The following is a 16,470-nucleotide window of genomic DNA, read 5'->3' on the forward strand; positions in this document are numbered from 1 at the left end:
ATGTTTTATGGCGGGGTGTGGTGTATGTGGTATATGTGTGCTTCGTGTGGTATCTAGTATGTGTGTTTTTGTGTGTGGCATGTAGAGTGTATGTCTATGTGTGGTATGTGGGGTACATGTGTGTTTTGTGGGTATGTGTGTGTGGTAGGTGGGGTGTGTGGTATGTGGGGTACATGTGTATTTTTTGGGTATGTGTGTGTGGTAGGTGGTGTGTGTGTGTGTGGTAGGTGGGGTACATGTGTGTTTTGTGGGTGTGTGTGTGTGGTGTGGTGTGTGTGTGGTATGTGGGGTACTTGTGTGTTCTGTGTGTGCGTGTGTATGGTAGGTGGTATGTGTGTGTGTGTGTGGTATGTGGGGTACGTGTGTGTTTTGTGGGGTGTGTGTGCGGTAGGTGGTGTGTATGTGTGTTTGTGGTATGTGTGTGTGGTAGGTGGAGTGTGTGTGTGTGTGGTGTGGTGTGTGTGGTATGTGGAGTACATGTGTGTTTTGTGGGTGTGGGTGTGTGGTAGGTGGGATGTGGTGTGTGTGGTATGTGGGGTACGTGTGTGTTTTGTGGGTATGTGTGTGTGGTAGGTGGAGTGTGTGTGTGTGTGTGTGTGTGTGTGTGGTGTGGTGTGTGTGGTATGTGGGGTACATATGTGTTTTGTGGGTGTGTGTGTGGTAGGTGGTGTGTGTTTGTATTTGTGGTATGTGGGGTACTTGTGTGTTTTGTGTGTGTGTGTGGTATGTGGGGTACGTGTGTGTTTTGTGGGTATGTGTGTGTGGTAGGTGCGGTGTGTGTGTGTGTGTGGTATGTGGGGTACATGTGTGTTTTGTGGGTGTGGGTGTGTGGTAGGTGGGGTATGATGTGTGTGGTATGTGGGGTACGTGTGTTTTGTGGGTATGTGTGTATGGTAGGTGGAGTGTGTGTGTGTGTGGTATGTGGGGTACGTGTGTTTTGTGGGTATGTGTGTATGGTAGGTGGAGTGTGTGTGTGTGTGGTATGTGGGGTACGTGTGTGTTTTGTGGGTATGCGTGTGTGGTAGGTGGAGTGTGTGTGTGTGTGGTGTGGTGTGTGTGGTATGTGGGGTACGTGTGTGTTTTGTGTGTGTGTGTGTGGTAGGTGGGGTGTGTGTGGTAGGTGCGGTGTGTGTGGTAGGTGGGGTTTGTGTGTGTGGTATGTGGGGTATGTGTGTGTTTTGTGGGTGTGTGTGTGGTAGGTGGCTTGTGTGTGTGGTGTGGTGGCAACAGCTCTGGCCTGCTGACCAGGGAGAAGGGAACAGAGAGCCCCTGGTGCTCCTCAGAGCAGCCTAGGACATCCTGGCGGGGTGGGGGTCTCCCTTCACCCCTTAACAGTGACTGTTCCAGAAGAGCCCTGTGGGTCGTCTGATGAGGAGCTGCCCCAGCCCTGGGCCAGGAGACGAGGTCAGCACACTGGCCCAGGAGCTGTGGGCGCAGGCATAGGAACCCCCAGCCCCACTCCATGCTGTAGTCCACACTGAGGGGCCCCACCCCCACCTCCACAGGAGCTCCTAACACTTTAGTGCCCAGGGCCCACATCATGGCCACATGCAGAGCCAGCCCAGGGAGGTGCCAAGGAGCTATGAGGCTTGCAGGAACTACCCAGGTCTGGAACCAGGTGGAGCTGAGCCAGACCCTCTGCCCTCATGGAGCCAGGCTGGACTCCACAGCTGAGGCCAGAGCACAGCCTGGTCCTGGCCCTGTAGGGCCTCCAAGGCATGTCCACAGGTTTCAGGGAGCAGGAACAGGAGGAAAATACATTATTTTAAAACCAGGAGAATGCTGCCCATTGTTACTATACCTGCCAGGGATTGCATCCGATTCTCAGAGGCGTTAAAGCATGAATTTGAGTCTCCAGACAGATGCAATTTGGCAGTACATGTGTTTGCCAAGCACATTTGACCTTGGAAAAAGTTTGATCAAGGAGCATCGCCCAAGATCAGTATGGCACAAAAACATACACTACTCTTGGCCCAAGGCTTTCCCGGTGGCTTAGCGATAAAGAACCCACCTGCAATGCAGGAGACACAGGAAACTCGGGTTCGATCCCTGGGTTGGGAAGACTCCCTGGAGGAGGGCATGGCCACCCACTCCAGTGTTCTTGCCTGGGAAATCCCATGGACAGAGGAGCCTGGGGGGTCACAGTCCACGGGTCCACAGAGTCGGACACAACTGAGCGACTAAGCACACACGCACCCTTGGCCTGGGGCTTGGGTTTTTTGTTTTCTCTTGCATCCATCATTTTCATATATTTTTAAAAAACTGTATACATTTACAGTAATGCTTACAATGTACAGTACATAACATTCAAAATGAACATACGAAATCTGTACAAAAACTGAAAAATGTAGAATGGCAAGGTAAAAATTGACATTGTCTCTTCACCCTGGTGCATCTCACTTTGGGGTCCCCACTCCTAGACAGGAGGCTTGCCTGGATCTGCTTGCCCAGATCTACTTGCCTCTGGGTTCCCAGTGTCTCCTGGGTGCCTGCACACAGTAGGCACTTGGGGAACCTATGCTAAATGAATGCATGAGGGACTGGATGAATGATGAATGTAGCCCTGCCCACCTGTGGGACCTCAGCAGAAGCCCTCGCTGTGCCCTGGGTCAGCTGTGCCCTGGACCGAGCTCCACTTGTGCCCTGTGTGTCTGTCTACAGTCTTCAGACTCCAGCAAGCAGCCCTCCACCTTGGCTGGCCAGTTCAAGCAGTCTCTGGACCAGCTGATGAAAATCCTGACCAATTGCCAGCCCTACTTCGTCCGTTGCATCAAACCTAATGACTACAAGAAGCCACTGGTAATGAGGGGAGTCTGGGGACCTGCACAGGATGAGGGGAGGTATCTAAGGGAATGAGTCTAATGGCATCTGGAGTCATCACTCCCTTCACCAGTGCCTGGGCAGCTTTGAAGCTATCTGCCCCCATTTTACAGATGGGGACACTGAGGCAAGGCAGCCAGTCTAGACCATTTGAAAGTTGGTGACCTTCAAGGCTTTGGCTCTCCCAGACCTCAAGTGTCTCCACACTGCTATTTGCTTGCCATTGGCCAAAGTGTGTTGCTTCTCTGAGCCTCAGTTTTCTCTTCCATAAATTCTGGATCTGCCAGCCTGCAGGGAGCGGCAACGGTTGCCCATGACTCTGTGTGTGTGTGTGTGTGTGTGTGTGTGTGTGTGTGTGTGTGTGTGTGTGTGTGTGTGCGTGCGCCATATCTGCATAATTAAGCCACATTCCATAAGGGCAGCCACCAGTACTGTGACTTTAGAGGCTGACACCAACTACTGGTCACCGAGACCTGAGGCCATTAAACCCTTGAAAAGTGGCTTTATCTTCTTAGGTGCTGGGTGGGAGCCTGCTGCCTACCCAGTCCCTGGGATTCCAGCTTGGGAATCCCACCCAGAGACTACAAATTTAAAGGCTTCCAGACATGGGAAGATGCCACCTGAAAGGAGAGAAAATGATTTTTTTTTTAAAGTCTTATAAGAGAAAAAAAATTTCATTAAATAAAGTTCCTTTTTTGAAAGTATAAAATTATATGAATTTCAGGCTGGCCCAGGAAATCCAAAACGCATCTTCCTTAAATCACAATGCACAGATGTTAGATAGTAACTGTGCTCTCAAAGGCCCTCTGCCACAGGTGAGGGCCTGAGGGTCATGCTCAGGTCTTGTGGGTGCCCCTGGCTGAAACACCCCTGGGAGATGGCAGCTCCTGTACAGGTATAGGGGAACCCAGGCTGAGGGGCCAGGCAGGCTCAAGGTTGGAACTCTGGCTCTGCCACTTAAGAATATGTCTCTGAGGCTCAGGCACCTCATCTTTAAATTGGAGCTAAGTACCCCATCCAAGTAGAGCTGTTGTAAAGATTAAAGGAGAAACAGCAGGTCCAGCAGAAATACTGAGCAAATGGAAGGAATGTAGTTGCCCAAAACAGCTGGGTGGTCCTTGGCCCCATGAGCAGTTGCCTCAGTGGCCCTCCATGTTTCCAAGTGGGTGACTGCCTGCTGGTAGGCTTGCCAGATCGGAGGGTATGCATCTAGTCCCAGACGCTCCTGGTTCCAGGTGGAGGGGGCTCCTCTAGGGTGCCAGCCATGGCTGAGCCCCCATACCCTTGTGCAAAGCACTGTGACCAAACTCCTCTCCAAATAGCTATCTCTGGAGGATGCAGAGACTAAATTGATTACAGGATTTTCTGAGTCTAAGTAGGGAATGTACTTCTTCCTTCCACTAGAGCGGGAGGCATAATGGTGCCCCTGCTGGAAGGACCCCAGGGGCTGTGGTCACCTCAACACTGGCAAGGTCAGGAGGAAACCGTGTTCTTTGAGATCACTGTTTGGGGGCATTTACCAATATTTTAAATGTGGCATATGCAAAAAATTTTTATATTCCTCATACTCTGCATATCCTGAAAATGAGGGAAATATTTGCTCTTCTTATGGATGTCCCAGTTTGTATGTGATGGACTTTTATCTCCTTGGAAACACTTCCAGGACTTTCAGCGACTTCAAACAAATATCGCTCTTCAGAATAGAATTTTCGTGAAACCAAGTGTTTGCTTCGTTCTCCTGCATTTGGAGACAACGGCAGAGGTGGTGGCGGGTGGTTGGGAAGGGGGCAGCCCGTGCTATCAGCCCCTCGCCTCTGCACCCGCAGCTCTTCGACCGGGAGCTGTGCATCCAGCAGCTGCGCTACTCGGGGATGATGGAGACCGTGCACATCCGCAAATCCGGCTTCCCCATCCGCTACGCCTTCGAGGAGTTCTCACAGAGGTTCCGCGTCCTGCTGCCCAGTGCCGTGCGCACGGAGGTTTGTGTCCCCGCAGCCTGGCCGCAGGCCCCAAGACGCGGCGTGCGCATCCTGAAAACCCGGGCGCCTCTGGGCGCCCCCAACCTCCCAGTTCCAAGAGGGCTCAGGGCCCCTTCTTGATGCCCAGGGGCCGGAGCTTTGAAATGACCCCTGTTCCTGCTTCCCTTTTCTGGAGGAGGTTAGCGACTGAATATGTTGCTTCTAGGAGCAACCAAAGTTTAAAGCAAATACCCACTTTTAGGGCAGAATGTCACAGAGGTGATGTGTGGCCAGGGAGCAGGAAGTCCGTCCTATCCTTCCCCCAAACACTCAGCCATCCTAAAGTTTGGACTGCCCGCGTCCAAGGGCCACACTGAGACCCCACGCCCTTGGAAGCATTGTGGTCTGGTAATCCTCTGGACCCCATCCTTGATCCAGGGTGCCGGGTGATTGTGCCCTGGCCCAGCAGCCCCTGTGGGAGCAGAAAGACCCCGATCCCTAAGAAGCCCCTGAGGAGGGACCTCAGCCTCCTGCGTGATTCCACCGAGCCACTCCTGTTTCCTCCTGGCAGCTCCGGAACAAGTTTCGCCAAATGACCCTGTGCATCGCCGAAAGGTGGCTGGGGACAGATAAAGAATGGAAGATGGGAAAGACCAAGATCTTCCTGAAGGTGAGAGCCTGAAGCCTGTGTGGCTGACCTGGTGCTCGTGGGTGCCTGCTCCATGCCTAGCCCCTGCCCTGAAGGAGCCCTGGTCGTAGAAAGCCATGCTAGGGGAAAGGGAGGCAGGGAGTCACCGAAAGGGCCCAGCCCAGCCTGCGAAAGCCCGGGCGGCTTCTTAGGAGAGGACGTGAAGGACAAGACGTAAGGAGACAGAGGGGCTGCCTCTAAGCTACCGAGCAAGAGCGAAAAGGACCTGAGGGATGTCTTCCACTGTTCCCCCTGGCCACCCCTTCCCCCACCCCCCATCACGGGGGCCTGGGAATGTCACCACTCAGGGATGAATACAGTCCATCACCTCACACTGTGAATTCTCTGCAAAGGCTGGGGAAACATGTTAATATTGAAACAAGCATGTGTCTGTATTACAGCTGAATGCGTGTTTCACATGATTTTTAGGAAATAAAATACAGCTTGGAGGACAGTTTTTGCCCCCCTCTTGGGTTCTCCAGAGCAGAAACGAAAATTTCCAGGTTGAATTAACAAGAAGAAAGAGCTAAAATGAGAAGTTCTTGGCTTGAGGGGCTGGGCTGCGGCTCTGGGCTCGGAGCCACATGTGGCCGCTTAAGGGCAGGTCTTTCAACCCCTGCCTGCTTCTCCCGGGAAGAGTCTGAGAGTTCCTGACTTCTGGAGACAGAGCCCTGGCTGCAGGTAGGGGCTTGGGGGTGAAGCAGGGCAGTTATGCGATGAGAACTCTTCTGTTCCAGGAAAACCAGGACACCCTGTTGGAGGTGCAGAGGAGCCAGGCCCTGGACGAGGCTGCCATCAGAATCCAGAGAGTCATGCGGGGCTACAAACGCAGGTGCAGGCCCTGCCCCAAGCCCCTCCCCACCCACAGATCCACACGCCCTATCCCCTGGGCAGGCCTGTACCCCTTAAACCAGGGTCACGTGTTCCCTCTGGTCCCTCTCCAGGGGTGACTGAGGCAGAAGAGCTTTTGCAAGCTGCTGACCAGGGACACTGCCGTCTGTGCTGGCAGAGAATTGCTAACACACAATTTGAATGTTAGGGGTGAAGGGCAGAATCTACCAGTGTGGTCTCGACTGAGTTTTGACTCTACTTCAGTTATCTTAGAAAACATGTGCATTTGGGTTTATGAGGTGGTGGGTTTGGAGGGAAGAAAAGAACCATCTTCAACTCAGTTCCCTGGTCAGTAAATAGGTAACACGTGAATTTCAGCCCAGGTTCAGCAAATCAGCCATATTACTGCCTCCCTTACCCTCACCATGTCCAGTGAAAGTGAAAGTCGCTCAGTCGTGTCCCACTCTTTGCGACCCCATGGACTACACAGTCCATGCAATTCTCCAGGCCAGAATACTGGAGTGGGTAGCTGTTCCGTTCTCCAAGGGACCTTCCCAACCCAGGGATCAAACCCAGGTCTCCCACATTGCAGGCGGATTATTTACCAGCTGAGCCATGAGGAAAGCCCAAGAATACTGGAGTGGGCAGCCTATCCCCTCTCCAGGGGCCCCTCACCATGTTCAGAGGACTCTGTAGACACCATGATGGTGTTCCCTGCTGTCCCACCGGCCCGTTACCAACCACAGGAAGGCCTGGAAACCCAGACAGGACAAAATAGGAGAAAGTGGCTGAGGGCACCTGTAAGAAGGGTCATGAGGCAGGGCAGTGTGGCTTGGAAGGCCACACAGGTGCAGGAGTCCCCAGTGGTCTCCAGTGACGTTGTAGGGGATGGACTCATTACTGCCCATCGAGGATGACTTCCTGCTCAGCCTTCTCTGACACAATACAGGTGAGGGTGGAAATCTAGGCTTTCCATTGGGCATTTTCTGGTGCAGCTGGGGGTAAGAACCACAGTTGTTTAAATGGTGTTTCACTGCAGTAGACTGGTTATCATCTAAAAGTTTTGTGTCTTGCTAAACTGTCCCTTTTCTGGTCTTTTTACTGGAGAGAGAAGGCTTTTCTTGGGTTTTTTTTGGTCTGTCCCTGTTGTCATTTCTGGATTTTCTACTTCTTTAGCTCCTAGTCTGGGGTTCATGAGACAAAAAGAAGCTCAGAGAAGTTGCCACTGTCTGAGATCCTTAGCTTGTCTTCCTTCTCATCCTCCATCTTTCAGGGTCTTCTTCATATTTGTTTTATGTATAATGTCTAAGGGTTTTTAGTTATAGTTAGCAGGAGTGGTAAGGAAAAGCATATTTACTCCATCTACCCAGAAGTGATCACTATTGATAATTGCAGTGTTATTGCTGTTCTGGCCAATGCAATTAGACAAGAAATTTTTTTAAAAGATAGAAATAGAAATCAGGGTTTTCAACTTCAGTACTATTGGTATTTTTTTTTTAATTTATCTACTTGTTTCTGGCTGTGCTGGATCTTCACTGCTACACACACTTTCCCTAGTTGTGGTGAGCAGGGGCTGCTCTCTGGGTGCAGTGTACGGGCTCATTGCACTGCCTTCTCTTGTTGTGGGACATGGGCTCTAGGGTGCGTGAGCTTCAGCAGTGGTGGTTTGCCGGCTCCAGAGCGCAGCCTCAGTAGTTGTGGCGCATGGGCATAGTTGCCCCTCAGCATGTGGAATCTTCCCAGACCAGGGATTGGATTGATGTCCCCTGCATTGCAAGGTGGATTCTTAACCACGGGAACCCCCAGGAAGTCCCACTATTGACATTTTGCTTGGATAACTTTTCGTTAGAGATGGCTATCCTGGGCATTGTGGGATGTTTAGCAGCATCTAAACTCTACTTACTAAGATGCCAGTAGCATCCTCCTCCACAACGCCCCAGTCATGGCAACCAAAAATGTGTCTAGACATTGCCAAATGTGCCTGGGGAGCAGAATCACTCCCAGCTGAGGACCACTGGTACGTTAGAAAAGAGACGAAATTTTCTTTAGACTATTTGGTTGTCTACTTTGGCCTAATATTAGAATCATCATGTAAGTGTGTGTGTACATACATTAAAAATATTATATGTGCAGACATACATTCTTTGCCCATCAACAAAGATTCTCACTTAATTGGACTGGGCGGCACCCAGACACCAATAAATATTGAAGTTCTCCAGAGACTTTTTTCTTGTTTTTTGTTTGTTTGTTTGTTTTTGTTTCCCAGTTTTATTAAGGTATAATTAACATACAATACCATATAAGTTTAAGGTGTACCACATAATAGGGAGGCCTGGAGTGCTGCAGTCCATGGGGTCGCAAAGAGTCAGACATGACTGAGCAACTGAACAACGTAATGATGTGACTTATATCATGAAACAGTTACCACAGTAAGATTGTTGTTGTTTACTCACTAAGTCACGTCCAACTCTTTTACAACCCCATGGACTGCCAGGTTCCTCTGTCTATGGGATTTCCCAGGCAAGAATCCTGGAGTGGGTTGCCATTTTCTTCTCCAGGGGATCTTTCCAACCCAGAGACTGAACCCACATCTCCTGCATTGACAGGCAGGTTCTTTACCACTGGGCCACCAGAGTTATTATTATATCCATCTTCTCATATAGATACAAAAGCAAAAGAACTTTTTTTCCTTTTGATGAGAACCCTTCTTGGATTTGCTCTAACAACTCTCATGTATTCCTTAGAGCAGTGTCCACTCTGCTCACCATGTGCATTTCATCCCCAGCACTTAGTTATAACTGGAAGTTTGCACATTTCAATCACATTCATCTAAATCCCCCTGCCCCTACTCCCCGAGGGTGATTTTTAATATGATTGAAATCTACCGTTCTAAACCTAAGAAAATACCCTGAAAAATTATTAGAAGTGATAAGAAAACTCAGTTAAGTGTGGGAAGGAAGATACAGCCATATGCACCTCTGACTCTCCAGAAGCCGGGTTTCAGATCATCCCTCCATGTTCAGCCCACTTCCCTCTCTGTTGGAGGAAGGCATGGCAACCCACTCCAGTATTCTTGCCTGGAGGAAACCATGGAGAGAGGAGCCTGGCAGGCTCCAGTCCGTAGGGTGGCACAGAGTCGGACACGACTGAAGTGACTGAGCACTTGCACGTCCTCCCTGTGGAGGGAGCAGTTAGATGGCACTTGCCAGGCTGCCAGCGCCTGGGTGCTGCCCTCTGGTTTGACCTGTCCCCAGAGAGGAGCTCTGGCACCAAGATTTCTGACCTGATTTCAGTAGACTCCTGGGCTAGTGGCCAGACGACAGGGCAAGGAAGAAAAAGTTGGAAACTGGCTTTATACCTTCATAGATCTTTGGGGTTAATGAGGAAATTATTCCTCCTCATTCTAAAAAGTGGACTGTCCTCGGGAATTCCCTGGCAGTCCAGGGGTTAGAGCTCCACACTGCCACTGCAGGGGCACAGGTTTGATCCCTAGTTAGGGAACTAAGATCCCACGTGTTACTTAGCATGGCAAAAATAAATAAATGAAAGATACAAGATAAATTTAATAAATAAAAAACAGAAACTAGACTGTCCTCACTCACAGGTTTATTTGTTGGCAGTAGATTTTTTGTTCCTAACCTGTCTTTCAGCCTATAAAGTCTTCTGGGAAAGAAATACCATGTGGATTCATTTTTACCTGAATTTTGTTTTCTCTCTTCCCTTCAAAATCCGTCCCCTCCCCATCCCCTGCACCCGAGGCTTTTAAAATGCCTGTGGTTGTTACCACTGACTTGGATTTCCCCTTCTAGGAAGGAGTTTCTAAGGCAGAGGCGGGCAGCTGTGACCCTCCAGGCCTGGTGGAGAGGCCACTACAGCCAGCGGAACTTCAAGCTGGTAAGAGAACTCACGCGGGAGGTGGAACCTGCAGGGGCAGGGGGCACCTGTCTGGTTAGAAACCGACATCGACCTTTGTTTGTGAGTGTGAGACATTTGTTTACGACTGTGCGTGCTGGGGCAAGGAGCATTGCCAGTCACACACCTCAGCACCCCACGCTCTTCTTAGCGGTGTCAGGCCACATGTTTGCGGGCTTCAAGTGTTCTCCTGCAGGATCTGAGGCATCTCCGGAGCTAGAATGAGATGTCCTGCTCTGAAATGAGATGGTGGCTGGTTTTTTCCCCCCTCAGTTTGCAGGCAGCAATAGAAGTTAACGGATTGATTATTCTCTGTTTCAAGCATTTCTTCCAAATTTTTTCCTTGACCACAGGCACTGCTAATGAGTGTCTGGTAAGCAAACGAACCAGAGGCACCTGTAACATGCCTGCTGGGCCTCCTTGACTGCTTGCCTTGGTCATGGCCATGACTGTGGCTGGAACACGCAAATGGAAAGGCTACATGGGGCCTGTTGCTCTACGTGCATCGTTTTATTTATTATTAAACCGACATTGTATGTCATGGATCTGAGACATAAAGAAATTAAGTCACTTTCCCAAGAGCACGCAGTGCGTAGGCAGCAGAGCTGGAGCTGAGATGCAGGTCTGTGTGACCTGATGGTTGTAAAGTGAAGCATGACCCCACACAGACAGCACGCACCAGGGTTGGTCTTTGAAAAGCCAATAGAAGTCGGCCCAGAGGCTCAGAGGCCTCTGTGGCCCAGAGTGTGTTTGCAGCATAGAAGTGGGTACTCATAGCTTATTATTTCCTCTTTATTTTCAAGCTCCTTGTGAGGGAGTTGCTTGGAGCAGGCCAAAGGCCTCCGCCAGGTCACAGCCCCACACGAGCTGACTGCACTTGGCTGCAGGTGTGAAAAGCAGGACTCTGCCATCCTGCCACCCACGTGACTTCCAGGTCTCTGTCACTAGGCCCAGGTCTCTGTCACTAGGCATCAGAAGGGAGAAGGCAATGGCAACCCACTCCAGTACTCTTGCCTGGAGAATCCCAGGGACGAGGCAGCCTGGTGGGCTGCAGTCCACAGGGTCGCTAAGAGTCGGTCGCTAAGAGTCGGACACGACTGAAGTGACTTAGCAGTAGCAGCAGCCGTCAGAAGACCATTCTATCATTTATGCCATGTAAAAGTACTTCTTTAGCACCAATATCATGCCAGGCTCTAACTGCTTTACAAGTATAAGTCACTTAATCTGCTTGTGCTCACAGGTGTGCAAAACTTTAGCACTAGCACTTTGCCAAAAAGCATGTAACTGTAAAGCTAATTTGGGAGAACACCTTGCCTCTCGCTCTCTGTCCCCTTGGGAAGCCTTTTTCTGCTCTGTGCCCTGCCAGTCCCAGGCCCCTCTGAAGGTGTACACCCTTCTTGCCTCCCCAGATCCTCCTGGGTTTTGAGCGTCTGCAGGCCATGGCCCGGAGCCATCTGCTGGCAAAGCAGTACCAGGCCCTGCGGCAGAGGATGGTCAAGCTGCAGGCCCTCTGCAGGGGCTACCTGGTGCGCCAGCAAGTCCAGGCCAAGAGGAGGGCTGTGGTGGTCATCCAGGCGCATGCCAGGGGCATGGCTGCTCGACGGAACTTCCGGCAGCAGAAAGCCAATGTAGGTGGTCACTGCCCTCTTGGGCAGGTGGGGATGGCTGGGCCCAGATGAGGGAGGGCAGGCAGAGGGAGTGGGCAGCAACATAAGACCATCATCAGACACTCCTGACCCCCTCTGGGTCCAAAGTTACCAGTGTAGTGGGCACACCCAGCTCATACCCTGGGCACTGAGGGTGCAGCATGGGAGATGGATTATCTCCATCTTATACCTGGAACCTGAACTCAAGTCCTTTGGTCCCCTTCCTTTAGCTTTGGGGATGATTTCTCAGCAGCACTGATCAGTCCCAGGAAGGCTCAGGAAACCAGGGTCAACTGAGCTATGGGAGGCCACAGTTCCATGGAGGAGGGTGGAGGTGCCTGGTTCCTGGGCGGGTCTGATAGCTTAGGGCAGAGAAAAACCAAGAGTAGCCTTCAAGAGAGTCTGGGCAGGAGAGATGGGAGGCCAGGGGGCAAACAAATGTCACTGAGATGTGTATCCCTGCATTGTGAAATTTCACCCCTGGGTGGTCCCATTCCCTCCATCCAGAGAGGACCCAAGATTCAATCTCACTCCTCAGAACTCACTCATTGGCAATGGTGATAAAGAAGGGGGCTAGAGTGAAATTCTCTCCTGCTCCATAGACAATACGGGTCCCCTGAGTACAGGACCGGTGCAGTGGCCAGAGTGAGAGAGTGCTGAGCCTCAGACACATCAGCAGATGCTCCTACATCTACATGGCCCCGGAATGAGCGCCAGATCGGGCGGGCCAGGGCCCTCTCCCGGGGGAGCCTCTTTGCTTTTAGTGAAGGGACCATGTGGGCCTGAGTGGCTTTTGCAGCTAGGTTCTGTGGGGTTTAGTGTGGTCCCACGTGGGGATAAGCAAGCATCTCCCTTCCTTACATCTTCTCTGAAACAGGAAGCCCAGGCTGGTGGATCACCAGTCCCTCTAGCTATTGAAAACTAGGGTTTTAAAGGGATGTTGATTTTGACAAATATGGGAGCAGAAGGTTTATTCAGCTTCGTGAGGGGCTTGCTGCAGCTGGGCTGGTGGCAACTGCGGCCCCACGGGGTGTCTGTGCAGGTGCCTCTGGTCATCCCAGCTGAAGAGCAGAAGAGCCCAAGCGCTGTACCCAAAAGGAAGCGTAAGTCCATCTACGACACCATCACCGACACGGAGATGGTGGAGCAGGTGTTTGGCTTCCTGCCTTCCCTGACTGGTGGGCAGGATGGCCCGGCCACACCGCACATTGAGGTAAGATGGGCCCTGCCAGCCCAGCGTCGGGTCCTGTGGGGTGCCTGCCCAGTCCCAGCCTTCAGCCAACCTCTAGGCTTTACTGAAAAGGCACGACCTGGCTCGGGGAGTGAGTTCTGTGGTCGTGGGCGAAGATGCAGAGAAGAGAGGAGCGAAGGTCTCTGTGGTCAGCCCCTTTTAAGTTAAGGAGGTGTCTTAGCTACAAGTCTTCCTAGAGCCTTTACTGTGCAAATGTTCCTGGGCTTTCAGCTGGGCAGTGTTTCCCACCTGTATTTGGCCGCCGTCACACAGCATCTCGTTGGCTGCTGCTCTGCAGAATGGGACCTGCGGGACTGGGGGTGGGGAGCAGAGCAGGAGGACTGGGCAGAGAGGACAGCTCCAGGGCTGCCCTGCTGACTCTCACTGGGCAGAGAGGACAGCTCCAGGGCTGCCCTGCTGACTCTCACTGCATCCCTCCAGGAGCTCATGCCCGCTCCCCCAAGCTCCACCCACCCACAAACCATCTGTGCTCTGGGGGCAGCTGGGCACACCTCCCCTGGAAGGGCACCTAAGGGAGGCAGGCAGGAGGCAGCAGGGAGTGGGGGTGTCTGGGCCCACCCAAGGCCCACCCAGCAACTGGCCGCCCACCAGGAACGCACTGAGGGTGTGGGCGGGGGGCAGTCCCCAACACAAGGGGGAGTGGGTCATCCTGCACGCTGCCACCAACCAGGCAGGCCCTCCTTAGGGCTCCCTGGCCCCCAAGACGCGCACGCTGGCAGGCCACATCTGAGAGGAGAGTGGGCCCTTGTCTCTGTCCCAGGATCTGGAAGAGATGACCCAGAAGCTGCCTGAGGTTGACCTAGACACGGTCCCCATGATGGAGGAGCCTGAGGATGACCTGGCCCAGTACACCTTCCCCAAGTTCGCTGTGACCTACTTCCAGAAATCGGCCAGCCACACGCACATCCGGCGGCCCCTCCGATACCCTCTGCTCTACCACGAGGATGACACTGACTGCTCGGTGCCTGGTTCCGTGCTTTCTCGTGGCTCAGGCCTCCCGCTGGCTCCGCGGGAACAGGAAAGGGGCAGGATGCCGTGGGCTCTATGCTGCATGGAGCTGGTTCCAAGCGGGGGCTCTGTCTCCGTTTTCCCAGGCTGCCCTGGCTGTGTGGAGCATCATCCTGCGGTTCATGGGCGACCTTCCAGAGCCAGTGCTCTTCACCAGGAGCATCCTGCATGGAGGCTCGGTGATGGGGCAGATCCACGATGCCCTGGGCAAGGACAGCAGCAGCCAGCCTCCACAACACAGCAGATCAGCACAGGTGCGCCATGAGGGCGGTGCCAAGGGGAGACGCCCTCCCGGCGTCCCCAGGCCCAGGGCCTGGAGAAGCTGGGCCAGAAAGGGGAGGCACAGTGTGGAGTGAGCGTCACCTGCAGCACCTACGGACCCCTAGGGTTTTCAATCTTGAATTGCACTCGGGAACTCATGAGTCAGGCATTATATCCAGGACTTTGTGAATTATACAGTCATTATTGGAGAAGGTCCTTCGGGCGCTGAACACTGGGTTTGACTTAGTCAGACTTGGTACTTAGTCACTCAGCTGTGTCTGACCCCTTGAGACACCATGGACTGTAGCCTGTCAGGTTCCTCTGTCCATGGGATTCTCCAGGTAAGAATACTGGAGTGGATAATCATTCCCTTCCCCAGGGGATCTTCCCAGCTCAGGGATTGAACCCAGGTCTCCTGCATTGCAGGCAGATTCTTTACTGTCTGATCCCCCAGGGAAGCCCTTCAGGATTCAAATGCATAGACCAGTAATAATAACAAATGTTGTTACCGACTGTCAGCATGTTATATGCCAGCTGCTTCTCTTCAGTTAATTTCCAGAGGAGCCACCCTACAAAGTAGGATTATTAAATTTACTGTAGCTAAAGAAACTGAGAAGTTAAGCGACTTGCCCCCAGATCACAGTGAATACATGTTACACAGCTGGGCTTTGAATGCACTCCGCTGAATTCAAAGACCCAGTTCTTTACCCGTTTTCTACCCTGCCCTCTGATGAAAGGCTGTTACATCCATTTTTGGTCAGAAGCCCTTCCTCGGGCCTCAGTTTCATGATGTCATCTCAGTGGAATTAACCAAGAATAGTTCAAAGGAATGACCCAGCAGGGATAGCACTTGGGCCACCAGCAACGGGAGCCCCACGACAGCCTGTAATTCTGACACCAGTGCCAATGTATGTGGGTCTTTTCCACCAAAACGTCTCAGCACCAGCTGGGTGTCCTAAAATTCAACTCAGTTTGGATGCTATCTGCCTGGAGATAGTGTCCAATACCACAGATGAAGGGCCCGGTCCTTCTAGATTACCCCCACTGTAATGCAAGTCCAGACTGGTCTTTATTTGCTGACTACCTGGCTTGAATCAGACTTTCTCACACCTCCTCCTTGGGTTTGATTAATTTGCAAGAGCAGCTCAGAGAATTCAGAGTGACACTTTACTCACTAGCCTACTGGTTTATTATGAAGGATACAAGTCACTACAACCAGATGAAAGAGGCAAGGTATGAAATGCACAGGGCAAGATATGAAAAAGATTAAGAAACTCGCATGCCCTCTCCAGGTACCACTCTCCCCAAATCTCCACGTGTTCACCAGCCTGGAAAATCTCTGACCCCTGTCCTTTCGGGTCTTTACAGAGGCCTCACTTCATTGATATGATTGAATAAATCACTGGCCACTGAGCCAGCTGGGCTCAGTTTCACGCCCTTCCCCCCTCCCCTTGACCACTAGCCACCAGCCCCCATCCTTCAGTTCAATGAGTTCAGTGTCTCAGTCGTGTCTGACTCTTTCCAACCCCATGAATCGCAGCACACCAGGCCTCCCTGTCCATCACCAACTCCCGGAACTTACTCAGACTCATGTCCATCGAGTCGGTGATGCCATCCAACCATCTCATCCTCTGTCATCCCCTTCTCCTCCTGCCCTGAATCTTTCCCAGAATCAGGGTCTTTTCAAATGAGTCAGTTCTTTGCATCAGATGGCCGAAGTATTGGAGTTTCAGCTTCAGCATCAGTCCTTCCAATGAACACCCAGGACTGAGCTCCTTTAGGATGGACTGGTTGGATCTCCTTGCAGTCCAAGGGACTCTCAAGAGTCTTCTCCAACACCACAGTTCAAAAGCATCAATTCTACAGTGCTCAGCTTTCTTTACCGTCCAACTCACATCCATACATGACCACTGGAAAAACCAAAGCTTTGCCCCCATCCTTAGGTGCTTTCTAAAAGTCACCTCATTAACATAAAAGGACATCTTTATCACAGGCGATTCCAAGGGTTTTAGGAGTTCTGTGCCAGCAATGGGGACAAAGACTAAGTATCTGTTTCTTATTATAAACTGAAATATCACAGGCCCCCAAACATCA

General features: G+C 51.8%; 1 protein-coding gene across 1 annotated transcript in view; it reads left to right on the forward strand.

The window, feature by feature from the left end:
• Positions 1-16,470, forward strand: part of MYO7B (myosin VIIB) — a 77,148-nt gene that overhangs the window by 36,628 nt on the left and 24,050 nt on the right. Inside the window, exons 15-23 of the mRNA XM_018065839.1 lie at positions 2,662-2,799; positions 4,647-4,799; positions 5,350-5,448; positions 6,204-6,298; positions 10,107-10,191; positions 11,619-11,837; positions 12,898-13,068; positions 13,868-14,068; positions 14,202-14,369. Of these exons, the coding sequence (XP_017921328.1) occupies positions 2,662-2,799; positions 4,647-4,799; positions 5,350-5,448; positions 6,204-6,298; positions 10,107-10,191; positions 11,619-11,837; positions 12,898-13,068; positions 13,868-14,068; positions 14,202-14,369 (1,329 nt within the window). The remainder of the gene's footprint in view (positions 1-2,661; positions 2,800-4,646; positions 4,800-5,349; positions 5,449-6,203; positions 6,299-10,106; positions 10,192-11,618; positions 11,838-12,897; positions 13,069-13,867; positions 14,069-14,201; positions 14,370-16,470) is intronic.

The sequence above is a fragment of the Capra hircus genome, chromosome 2 (assembly GCF_001704415.2).
Source record: "Capra hircus breed San Clemente chromosome 2, ASM170441v1, whole genome shotgun sequence".
NCBI lineage: Eukaryota > Metazoa > Chordata > Mammalia > Artiodactyla > Bovidae > Capra > Capra hircus.